Raw genomic sequence first — 12522 nt, forward strand, 5'->3', positions numbered from 1 at the left:
AGTAAGATCTATGCAAAGGAAAAGGAATAGAAGGAAGCAGCAGAGAAAGGGAAGAAGGAAGGAGGGAGACAGAGCCATCAAGGCCTGGGATCCCTAATGCCAGGGACTTGCCAACCACCACAGGCTCCAGCCAGCCCAGAGCACCCCGGGCAGTCCAGGGGCTGAGCTCCGGGAGCCAGGCCAGGAAGGGTGAAAGTGAAAGTGTCAGTCGCTCAGTCATATCCAATTCTTTGCGACCCCAGGGACTATAGCCCTCTAGGCTCCTTTGTCCATGGAATTCTCCAGGCAAGAATACTGGAGTGCGTTGCCATTCCCTTCACCAGGGGATTCCAACCCACGGACTGAATCCAGGTCTCCTGCACTGCAGACAGATTCTTTACTGTCTGAACCACCAATATAAATGGGAAGCCAAAACCTGAAAAGGATGTGAATGGGGAAGCTGAGGAATGACGGTGGGCAGGGGGTGAACCCTGGACTCATAGTTGCCTAGCCTGCAGTGTCTCCCTCTCCAGGAGGAAAGGCATCCAGAGGAAGGAAGTGGGTGTGTCATTCAGTTGGAAACATGTCCAGGGTACCTGTCTATACTATTTACAGACATTGAAAAGGGCCAGAGGTCATGGCTCTGGCTAGCCAGATGGCATCACAGAAGTTGGACCTCACCCCACGGGCAGTCCCAGGTGCCGTACATACTCAAGGGCAGACCATGCAAACAGGCGTGGGGGCCTTTGACCCCAAGCCTCTGGGTGGTAAGCAGCAGTCACTGGTTGTATATGGATGCGTGGTTAACAGCTCCCACCCCAACTGTGGGGACTGCAAATGGACACACAGGGATGCCCACTGCCCGTAGCCACCCTTGCCCCCAGAGAGACAGAGGAAAGCAAATTCCATCCTCCCCAAAATTATGGCCAAGAAAAGGTGGGATCTGCATTGCTGTGGAGAATTTTTGTTGTGGTGGTAACTGTATGCACATGCGCACAAGTATGTGTGTGTGTCTGTGTATTACATTTTTATAAATCTGGTTTGTCTTTTAAAACCACTTTTGTGACCCAAGACAACTTAAAGAAACTAGGAAATTAAGTCATCCTCCAAATTGTCTCCCAGTGAGCTAAAACCTCTTTATTTCCATGACCCAGCAGTCCCCAGTTTAGGGGTAAAATTTAACTTGAGTCTTCGGCCCAGGTAAAGTTGCCTGGTTCCCCTCCCTGGCAGCCACCAAAAGAAGTGCTGGGCCTTTGGGCTTCCCACTGATTCATGAGCAGAAATGCAAAGGTTTAAATGAACAACAAAAAATTTTTGCACAAGATCCCTTTGTTCTCAACATCAGGTACATCTCAGTCCTCACACATCTAGGCTGAAAGTCTCAGAAAACACTGCTAGCTCTTCCTGATGAAATCCTTTGGAAGAAATGGCTGTGGTCATGGGGCGACGGCAAAACCCAAGATCTGGTAAAATCTGGTTAAGAAGCATTTACAACGTCTCAATAAGGTTCAACTAGGACTCCATGCTATGGTTTGAAGAAAGATTCTGCAACTATTTTATTCACCTAGAAGACTTGAGGATTTAAGCAAGCAAATAAACCCAAGATGTTTGGGGCACTGCTGTTGGTCCATCCTAGAGCAAGGAAGACAGCAGCAACAGACAGGGGCCAGAGAGTCAAGAAAAGACAGAACTGGTGCCGAAAAGACTGAGGACCAAAAGTTCCTGGTTGAAAAAGTTCCTGCATTTCCACTTGTGGGTTGTTGTTCAGTCACCCAGTTGTGTCCAATTCTGCAACCCCATGGACTGCAGCATGCCAGGCCTCCCTGTCCCTCACCATCTCCCAGAGTTTGCCCAAGTTCGTGTCTATTGCATCAGTGACACCATCCAGCTGTCTCATCCTCTGACACCCTCTTCTCCTGCCTTCAATCTTTCCCAGCATCAGGGTCTTTTCCAATGAGTCAGCACTTCTCATCAGGTTACCAAAATACTGGAGCTTCAACTTCAGCATCAGTCCTTTCAAATGAATATTCAGGGTTGATTACCTTTAAGATTGATTGGCTTGATCTCCTCACTGGCCAAGGGACTCTCAGGAGTCTTCTCCAGCACCACAGTTTGAAGGCATCAATTCTTTGGTTCTCTGCCTTCTTTATGGTCCAACTCTCACAACTGCATGTTGACCACTGGGAAGACCTTAACCTTGATTATATGGACCTCTGATGGCAGAGTAATGTCTCTGCTTTTCAACACACTTGTGGGTTCAGTTCAGTTCAGTTGCTCAGTCATGTCTGACTCTTTGCAACCCCATGAACTGCAGCACACCAGGGCTCCCTGTCCATCACCAACTCCTTGAGTCCACCCAAACCCATATCCATTGAGTCGATGATGCCATCCAACCATCTTATCCTCAGCCGTCCCCTTCTCCTCCTGCCCTCAATCTTTCCCAGCATCAGGGTCTTTTCTAATGAGTCAGCTCTTCACATGAGGTGGCCAAAGTATTGGAGTTTCAGCTTCAACATCAGTCCTTCCAATGAACACCCAGGACTGATCTCCTTTAGGATGGACTGGTTGTATCTCCTTGCAGTCCAAGGGACTCTCAAGAGTCTTCTTCAATACCACAGTTCAAAAGCATCAATTCTTCGGCGTTCAGCTTTCTTCACAGTCCAACTCTCACATCCATACATGACCACTGGAAAAACCATAGCCTTGACTAGACGGACCTTTGTTGGCAAAGTAATGTCTCCGCTTTTGAATATGCTATCTAGGTTGGTCATAACTTTCCTTCCAAGGAGTAAGCGTCTTTTAATTTCATGGCTGCAATCACCATCTGCAGTGATTTTGGAGCCCCCCAAAAATAAAGTGTTTCTACTGTTTCCCCATCTATTTGCCATGAAATGATGGGACTGGATGCCATGATTTTCGTTTTCTGAATGTTGAGCTTTAAGTCAACTTTTTCACTCTCCTCTTTCACTTTCATCAAGAGACTTTTTAGTTCCTCTTCACTTTCTGCCGTAAGGGTGGTGTCATCTGCATATCTGAGGTTATTGATATTTCTCCCAGCAATCTTGATTCCAGCTTGTGCTTCTTCCAGCCCAGCGTTTCTCATGATGTACTCTGCATAGAAGTTAAATAAGCAGGGTGACAATATACAGCCTTGACGTACTCCTTTTCCTATTAGGAACCAGTCTGTTGTTCCATGTCCAGTTCTAACTGTTGCTTACTGACCTGCATACAGGTTTCTCAAGAGGCAGGTCAGGTGGTCTGGTATTCCCATCTCTTTCAGAATTTTCCACAGTTTATTGTGATCCACACAGTCAAAGGCTTTGGCATAGTCAATAAAGCATACACCAAAAATAAAAAAGAGGGTATCAAAGAGATATTTGCACACCCATGTTCACAGCAACACTATTCACAATATCAGCCAAAAGGTGGAACCAACAGGTGAATGCATGAACAAAATGTGGTACAAACACACACTGGGATGTCTTCAACCTTAAAAAGTAATGACGTGCTGTCACCTTCTACAACATGGGTGAGCACTGAGGATGTTACACTAAGTGAAATAAGCCAGACACAGAAGGACAAATGCTGTGTGGCTGCACTTATATAAGGTGCATGTGCCTGTGTGCCAAGTCGCTTCAGTCATATCTGACTCTTTGCAGCCCTAAGGACTGTATTCCACCAGGCTCCTCTGTCCATGGGATTATGCAGGCAAGAATTCTGGGGTGGGTTGCCGTGCCCTCCTCCAGGGGATCTTCCTGACGCAGGGACCAAACCCAGGTCTCCTACCTTACAGGCAGATTCTTTACTGTCTGAGCCATCAGGAAAGCCCCATATAAGGTGCATAGAACAGTCAAATTCCTAAAGACAGAAAGTGGCATGGTGATTGTCAGGGGCTGAGGGGACGGGGGAATGGGAAGTTACTGTTTAACGGGTATGGAGTTTCAGTGTGGAATCACGGGAAATTCTGGAGATGGATAGTGGTGATAGTTGTACAATCACATGAATAGACTTAATGCAACTGAACTGTAAACTTAAAAATGATTTTTAAATGGCCAATTTATCTTACCACAATAAAAAAATTTAATCAGTTTGAAAAATGAGAGGAGCCAGAAAGAGTCCAAAGTAGAAACTGCAAGGCTAGGTGCAATCCCGTTTTCTCTCTCAGGTAACCAGGGAAACACAGAGAAGGCTGAGCAAAAGGTAGCAACAGGACAGAACTAGAGAAAACAGATAGCTTGACCAGGCAGCCTGAGTCTAAAGATGGGTTGGTGTAACTAAATGATGGAGACTGGACAGAAAACTCCAGTCCAACTCAGCACACACTTAATCAGTGTCTACACAAGATCAGATAAGACAGAGAAGACAGTCCCTCTATCTGCCTGTATGTAACTAAGGCTCTTACAAGCCCTGCAGCTAGAGCAATGGAATTGTTTATTTGTGGCAATGGCCTCAGGGTCAGGTGGTGATGGTTCTGTTCTCAGCGCCCCAACACAGACAGGAGTGTGGAGCCTGCAGTAAGAGGCCAGCCCCTCAAGGATGAAGCCAACCTCCGTGACAGCGGTACCTGGCTGGTGCATCCCTTCCAGGTCAAGTCTCGGAGCAAATAGAAAGAGAGGCTGCTAGCTCACCGGCACTCACAGCACCCAGACGGAGCGCCACCTGGCTGGGCCAGCTCCCAGGCCCTGCTCTCAAGGCCGGCCACCACAGTCACCAGAGCCATAGGCTCCCTCTTTTCTTCAAAGGGTAAGTTCTTTTTTAAAATTGGGGTATAGTTGCTTTATAATGTTGTGTTAGTTTCTGCGGTACAATAAAGTGAATCAGCCACACGTATATAAATATATATCCTCTCCCTCCTGGGTCTCCCTCCCACCTGCCGTCCACCTAGGTCATCACAGAGGACCGTGCTAAGCTCCTTGTGTTTCACTACCTACCTATCTTACACGTGGTAGGGTATATATGTCAACCCCAATCTCCCAGTCCATCCCCACCCCCACCCTGTCCACATGTCCATTCTCTACATCTGCATCTGTATTCCCGCCCTGCAAATAGGCTCATCTGTACCATTTTCCCACATGTGAGTTAATACACGATATTCATTTTCCTCTTTCTGACTCACTTCACTCTGTATGACAGTCTCTAGGCCCATCCATGTTTCTGCATCTCGATTTCGTTCCTTTTTAATGGTTGAGAAATATTCCATGATATGTATGTACCACATCTCGAAGGGTGATCTCTGAGTTAATGAGCCAAACAAGGCTACCAAAGAGGTGATTTTCATTCCTCCTTTCATGGCCAAAATCTGAAGACCACCCACTGCCAGCCACATGATCCCCATGTGGTCACCGAGTCCTCCTAAGTTCTGTGAAGGCATGACATGGACAGATAAGGACCCTCCCCTCTAACAGTGCCTACTGCGCTTAGAGAGTGCGGGACACACATGTGAAAGTGTCCGACACGCACATGAGAAAGTGAGCTACGTGAGCTTTCTTAGAAGCCTGTGGTAGGCTGGAGTGAGTAGAGTTGACAATGTAAGATTTGAGCGAGACAGTGATAAAATGTGCAGAATTTAGACCTAAGAGGGTAGAAGTCTTTCCTTGTGGAAAGAGGAATAAAATGCACATTTCTGGGCAACAGAGTCTACCTGTGGAGTTGGGGCCATGAGATGGGAGGAGCGGGAGAACAACTGCAGGCAGGCAGACACTACAATGCGTCAGGCCCCCAGCACCAAACTGCTGTGGACACTGTCCCGAGAGATCTCCCGAGGTCCTAGCCTTATTCTGCAATCCCTGTGCCCTGTAGCAGGGAGTGTCCCAACCAAGATTCTCTAAGGCTTTCAATGCCTCTGACGCTGTGCACAGAAATGCTGGGGGCTCCATTCAAGTCTAAGAGCTTAATCTCGGTTTAGATATCTTTTTTAGTTTCATAGTTTATATTTTGGCTGTATTTTAGTATATGTAAGAATGTCTTCACGCTTCCATCACTAGGGGCACAGGTTGAATCCTTGGTCCAGAACTAGGATCCCACACAGTCAAAACGTTAAAAAAAAAAGAAAGAAAGAAAGTCTTCTGTTTGCTTTTCTACACCAAATTAAAAATATTTGCCAGCATCATCATTAAGCTGTATGAGGATTTACTGAGCCCCTTCTACATGGCAGGCACTGTTCCAGGCTCCAGAGAAACCATGAAAGCAGAAAGGGTCCCCTGCTCTTACGGAACATCGTCCTGTGTTAGCTGTGAGGCAGTGCAGAAAGAACACGGTGGGGGATGAGAGAGGAGGGGAGCGGGGGAGGAAGGATGTGCAAACATCACATCTAAGAGTGACATACCGCGGGAGATGGGGCTGCCTCAAACACCCCAGACAGTGGAGACCAGGTAAGGCAGAGTGAAGCAATCAGCACCCCCATCTGGACAGATCAAAGCAGGGTCCTCAAGGGACAGGCTATTGCCAAGCCCAGGCATCCACCCATCTCACGTAAACCCATTATTTCCATTTCCAGATGGATAATCTGAGAAACTGAGAGGTCTGCTCAGTTCCCTGTGACACAGGCTGGAACTGGCTGAAAGGCTCAATCATAAAGACATTTCACCTAGCAAAACTGCCCCTCAGTCAGCATTATTTGTTATCTTCTATTGGGGCCTGTTAAAACTCTCCAATGGCAAATGCTGCTGTGAATCCAAAGAAATATCACTGGAAATTAATTTTATTTGAATGCTGCAAAACTCTTTTTAAAAAATTTTTTAACTAAATATCTGAAATAACTGGTATGAATCTTTGATCTTTTCAAAGAATGGTTTCATCTGTGTTTATATGAATGAGACAGTCTGCAAACAGGCTCAACCAAGCTGGAGCTGAGAGGGCTCTTGCGAGTAACATTGTTCATTTTATACTGGCTGGAAACAGACATCACTTCACATCTGAAACCCTTTAAAACACTTTTTCTTCCTTCTAAACACCTAATATGCATTTTTAAAAATACACACATACACAATGTTTGGAAGAAGAGACATCCAAACCTCTTCTGGATGATGACATTAGCAGTGATTTTGGTCCACGACTATGTACCTGTCCTTTCAAAATTCGGGGCAATGAACTTGTATAAACAGAAAAAAAATACATTTTTTTCAAAACATGAAATAGAATTTTCTCTTTTTAAAAAGGATATACAGCATGCTTGGTGTCGTTTTCCTGTTGTTGTGACTCTAATCAGAAATTCCAACTCCAAATACTTCATCTATACAGAAGAAGGTAATTCTTTGGATAGGAATATTATTCACTATTATCAAAGATAAACAATCCAAAAACAGTGACTAGAGCTAGAAAAGGGACATGGGCATAAGAGCCTGAGACTCAGCTAAACACTCAGCTCTAATGCATACCAGGTGTGCAACCTTAGGCAAGTTTCATAACCTCTTCATATAGCATCTTTATCTGTAAAATGTCAATTGCAAGGACAAAAAGGCTGCCTGGGCAATAAGGGACCATGTATCTGATGGTATGCAAAGCCACACAGACAAAAAAAATCCTCAGTTTTATTCTGCATTTTCCAAACGTAACAATTATACTCAAAGACGGTGGCTCGTATAGAATAAATTAATCAGTAATATGAAATCTTTCCATCTGAAAACAAATGCAGATAAAATTTCAAAGTAAAAAGCAAAACTTGAAAGCTTTAAAAATTTCGGCTTTAAAATTTTCTTTTAAAAATATCTAGAGTCACTTTTAAAACCTGAGTTTTTCTATGACTGGCCACATCCATCCTTGCTTCTAGACTTTCTGTCTGGAAGAGGAGACAGGTAAGCAATTAGAGATACACCTGAGGATCCTCTGTAAGTCCCTAAAACTGGCCTACAACAAACACTCAGCAAACAGCAACTACTCTTACTGTCCCTAAGTGTGTACAATTAGGTAAGAAGAACCATCTTCTTTTCTTCAGCCCAGACATGGCAGGGAGGCAGGTCTTGTAACTGCTGTAAATTAAGTGCCCAAGTCATTATTTAGGATGTCAATATATAGTAAGCAATCAATATGGCTTGTCAGATCAAGAAATGTATAAGGAACATAAGATGCTGGAAAAAAAGAAAACACAGAGTATAACACAGACTAACTAAATTTTGGTTGAAATAATCATCACCGTATAACCAACACACAATGGGTACACAGACTGTGTCGATGTGTCTCAGACTTCCTCTTTCAGTGTTCAGGAACCAAAGCAATGCAGTGTGGCTTTGGATTGTTTGCTTTGCAGAGAGGGTGATGGAAAAGACTAGGAAAGGAAAAGGGGCTGAGACTTGGGAGTTGTTACTGTAATTTGAATTCAAAGAGCACAAACTCTTTTTATCATCAGAAACTGGAATCTTGCCAGGTCAGGAAGGAGGTCCGGACCTGACCCAGACTTTGAACCTGACCACATCCAGCTACCCCTCGACAAGGGGGTGAGCACTGGAAACCAGAAGAGTAGAGGCCAACATGGGATTGCAATAATGCTCGGTTTTGAATCAAATGTCTATCAGTCAACCAGCTGCACAAACCATCCATTTAATTAACCTACTCCTGAATTATTTATTATCTTCCTGAGTGAGAGAAAATTATTCTTTCTGGTTACCTGCTTTGCTTCGGGGGCTAATTCAAAGCTCTCTAAGCCTGACAGTTTGATGAAGCTCTCTGGTACCTCCCACCCTCTGGCCAAGGCAAAAATGTAAAGAAACAGCGAATGAAGTATTTCTTAAAAAGAGGGGTAGTTAGTCTTCTAGAATGCAAACAACTCCCTTGATCTCAAGGAGCACAGCAAGCTCCTTTAAAGCACATTAGGAGAGGCCTGTTGCATGTTTGGGCATGACCTGTTCTGCACCCCTTTTTATCCTAAAGTTTTGTTTTCCCTTAACAAGTGTCAGCAACTTCAAGGCTCTGTTCTCCACTGTACAATAGAGCCAGCCTTCCCCACAGAGGAAAAGATGATGCAAAATCTCATCACTTCTCACTTGCAGGATTTTTGATCAGCCCCAAAATTCCCACGTATGAATTCCTTCTCTCTCACCCCTAGATTAATAGGTCAACTGATTCACACACTTACACCCTCTTAGACATAAGGGGAAGCTTGGAGATCATCCAGGTCAAATTTCTCACTTGTGAGGTGTCTTTCCTAAGCATCTTCCTAAGATGACACAGTCCGAAGTCTTCCCCCTCCTGGGGTTCCTGCTCCTCCCTGTCAGAGAGCCTTGTAACAGGCGCTGCTCTAGCTACTTAGTTCTATTTTCAAAGAAATCCTCTCACTCTGGAAACCATTTGTACAAAACATCTTCATCCCACCCACCACGAAATTTTCTCCTGGTCTTCAATCCACTGAATGCATGTTCTCTCAGGCTCACGGGATCCATGCCTCCAGGAACTCATCTCAGCATCCTTCCCTGGCACCTGACTTCCTGGGCAGCACAGGGGTGTTCCTAAAATGTGCAACGTTAGCTATTCTTCCCAACAAGTCTCTGATGGTAAGGGCGGGCAGCTTAAACAATCTCAGAGGAGGAAGCTCTGAGAGTAACTAGACGTGTCCGATGTTGTGCGGTCTCTGAGAGAACTAGCGTTCCTCACTTCTCTCTCTCTCCTTCTATTCAGAAGCACTCTCTCCCCTATTCCCACGCCACACCTGCAGAGTCAGGACTCATCACGACTGCCCTCAACCTGATGCAGCCCCAGGAAGGGCAGCAGGCAAGTGTGTGCCCACTGGGGATGCCGGAGATCTCGCCAAAAGGAGGTGCGCCACCTGCAAAGCCTTTCAGGAGTTGACTGGCTCAGACCCCAGAAGGGCAATGGAGGAAACTCCCCTCCACTTGTCTCTGCGGAGACTTTCCTCAACAGCCTCATTCATGCGTGTCTTTCTCTGGTCTCCCTCCCCGGTCCTCGCTTTCCTCTCTCATCCTCACTGGCCCACCCCCTTCTTTGCCCACCTGGCTTCCCTCCACTCCCCTTCCTGGCCCGCCCGGCGTCTCCCTACTTCCTCTTACAAGGCGCTCCCGTTGTGTTTCCACTTTGCCTCCAGTTATGCGGAAACGCAACCCACCACACATGCTGACATTTTAAATGTTTAGTTGTTATAGTTACTTGACTAACTGCCGGGCCCATGGTGCGCTTCTCCTTCGCGGGCAGGAGAGGAGGGGGCACGGGAAGTGGGGGGGAAGGTTGCTGGGGCTGTAGACGCTCATCCCGGGGCCTGGGACACAAGGCCAAGCCCTGGCGAGGGTGCCCTGCCCCGCGGCCCGGCGGCCCCTCCGCCTGCCGCCAGCAGGAGGGCACCGAAGGCGCGCCGGCCTCGGGGTGCCCTGAACCATCTCCCGCCCGGGACAACCCCGCGGCGGCAGAGGGCCTAACCGGGTGCGCAGCGGCCGGCCGCCGATCCACCCACACTCGCGATGTGGAGGAAGTGAGGCGGCCTTTCAGAGGACCTGGGGAAGGAGGCGGCCAGGGGCGCAAGAAAAGAGTTAGAAGCCGCTGCCGGTTACTCACGTGCCAGATGGCGAAGAAGATGAGGGCAGCGCACAGCACCAGCGAGAGCATGTAGCAGAAAGCAGCGAAAGTGAAGGCCATGGCCGGCCGGCGGGGGGCCGCGCGCACCCCAACACCAACACACCAAGCAGCGCCTAGGAGGCCGAAGTCCCTCCGGAGGACCGCACTCCCTCAAAAGGCGGGGGACAGCAAGGAGCCAGGTCTGCACCCTCCGCTCGAGGCCAGCGGCTAGGAAGGAGGCACGCCAGCGGAGAGCCGTGCGGGTCTGGGAAAGGGGCAGGATTCCCGCAGGCTCCGGAGACCTGAGACGCCAGCTCGTCCGCGAAGACAGGTGCGTCGCGCGTCGCTGGCGGGAACTGTCCCCAAATCGAAGAAGAAACCAAATCAATAGCGAACTTCTGCAGTTAGTGCCAACCAGCCAGCTTCTCGAGACAACACGACGCGGGGGTGCGAGGACTCCTCGGAGGACCGCGCGAGCCACGGAATCCCAGGGAAGAGCCCCCTCTGCTTCCCGCGTCTGAGCGGCACAGGAGAGCCGAGAGCGCCGCTCAGGACCCTCCCGCGCCACCTGGGCGCCAACCGAGAGCGTCCAGCGAGGTGCCCGGGAAGGGGTCGGGGGAGGGGGAGACCCCGAGCTCCTCCCAAATCTCAGATCCAGCAGAGGCTCTTTCCCGGGAAAACAGGTCTTTAGGTAGCCGAGAAGAGCGAGGTTTCCTTGGCCCTGCGCCCCGGATGCGGTTTCCAGAGCTGCCGTGCGCTCCTAGGCGCGCCAGGCTCCGGCGGCCCCCGGGCCCACCAACCTTGGTAATCCAAGTTCCCCGGAAACTAGGGGTGGGACTCTAGTGTCTCCTGTGTCGAAGCGGCACCGGAGCCCCGGCACACGGGCTCCAGCCCAGCAGGCCGGCTGGAGAGAATCTCAGGCCAAGAGCTGCTCACCGCGAAGCTCGCTCCACCTGCTGCTGCCTGTGCCGCTAAGAGCACTGAAGCTGCGCGGCCGGGGTCCCCTCCCTCTTGGCGCCCCACCCTCGGCTCCGGCTCCGCCGAGCACGCCCTCCCCGGCGGGTGGAGACTGCGGCGGCGGCGGGGCCGGGGAAAGGTGGGCGGCCAAGCGCCGCTGGGCGCTCGGTCGCCGAGGCTGCCTCACTCGTGCGCGCCGGCCTCTCCGAGGAAACTTGAGGCCAGCAGCGCGGGTGGAGCGGGGCGGGACGGCACGGCAGTGCCGAGGTGGGGCGGGGTGGGGAGGAGCAGGGACTCTTTAAACACGTGCGTCTGGAGGAGGTGGGAAGCTGCGGAAGGGTATGTGTGTACCTCGCACCTAAAGGCTGCGGCTTCTCCCGGATCTCGCAGTTACACCGGAGTGGGCATTGAAGGGGCTGAGGATGCTGATGTTCTGTTGGTTGGAGAGACAGGAAAATCTTTTGGACCCCAGGGTTGTCCAGTGGGTTTTCCCAGCTATGGATTTCATAATGCTTCAGGCTGCGCTTGCAGCGCATCCCTGCAAATTCTCTGTGAGCATCTTTCCTTCGCATCCTTCACCCTCCCCCGCCGTCTGACCTTGGGATTGAGGAAGCTAGACTTTGAGGACTATTGTGGGCTGGAGAGGCGGCAGCAATGGTTCGGTGTATATTGGCGTTGGTCTAATGGACGTGTCAAAAGCTTGTGCTTTTGCAGTCAAACCCCATTCTAACTGCACCTTTTCTAACCTCTGTAAATCTCGGTCTCCTTATCTGCACAAGGGTCAACATTTAATTGCCTCTGAGTCTACACACTTTGCACTGCCAAGTGCAAAATGCAAATATGGGGCTTCTTATTTAAATATATATGGGGGAGGTGGGTCTTTCCTGGTAGCTCAGCTGGTAAAGAATCCGCGTGGAATGCAGGAGACCTGGATTCAATTCCTGAGTTGGGAAGAAACCCTGGACGAGGGCGTGGCAACCCGCTTCGGTGTTCTTGCCTGGAGAATCCCCATGGATAGAGGTGCCTGACGGGCTGCGGTCCATGGGGTCCCAAAGAGTCGGACACGACTTAGCGACTAAACACAGCACA

At 49.2% G+C, this 12522-nt stretch overlaps 1 protein-coding gene across 1 annotated transcript in view; it reads right to left on the reverse strand.

The window, feature by feature from the left end:
- The window catches only part of CNIH3 (cornichon family AMPA receptor auxiliary protein 3), a 146499-nt gene extending 135923 nt beyond the window's left edge, over positions 1-10576 (reverse strand). The window contains exon 1 of the mRNA XM_040263700.1: positions 10477-10576. Within this exon, the coding sequence (XP_040119634.1) occupies positions 10477-10557 (81 nt within the window). The 5' untranslated portion in view covers positions 10558-10576. The remainder of the gene's footprint in view (positions 1-10476) is intronic.
- Between the last annotated feature and the right edge of the window lie 1946 nt (positions 10577-12522).

Source organism: Oryx dammah, unplaced genomic scaffold (assembly GCF_014754425.2).
Source record: "Oryx dammah isolate SB20612 unplaced genomic scaffold, SCBI_Odam_1.1 HiC_scaffold_21, whole genome shotgun sequence".
In the NCBI taxonomy this organism is placed as follows: Eukaryota; Metazoa; Chordata; class Mammalia; order Artiodactyla; family Bovidae; genus Oryx; species Oryx dammah.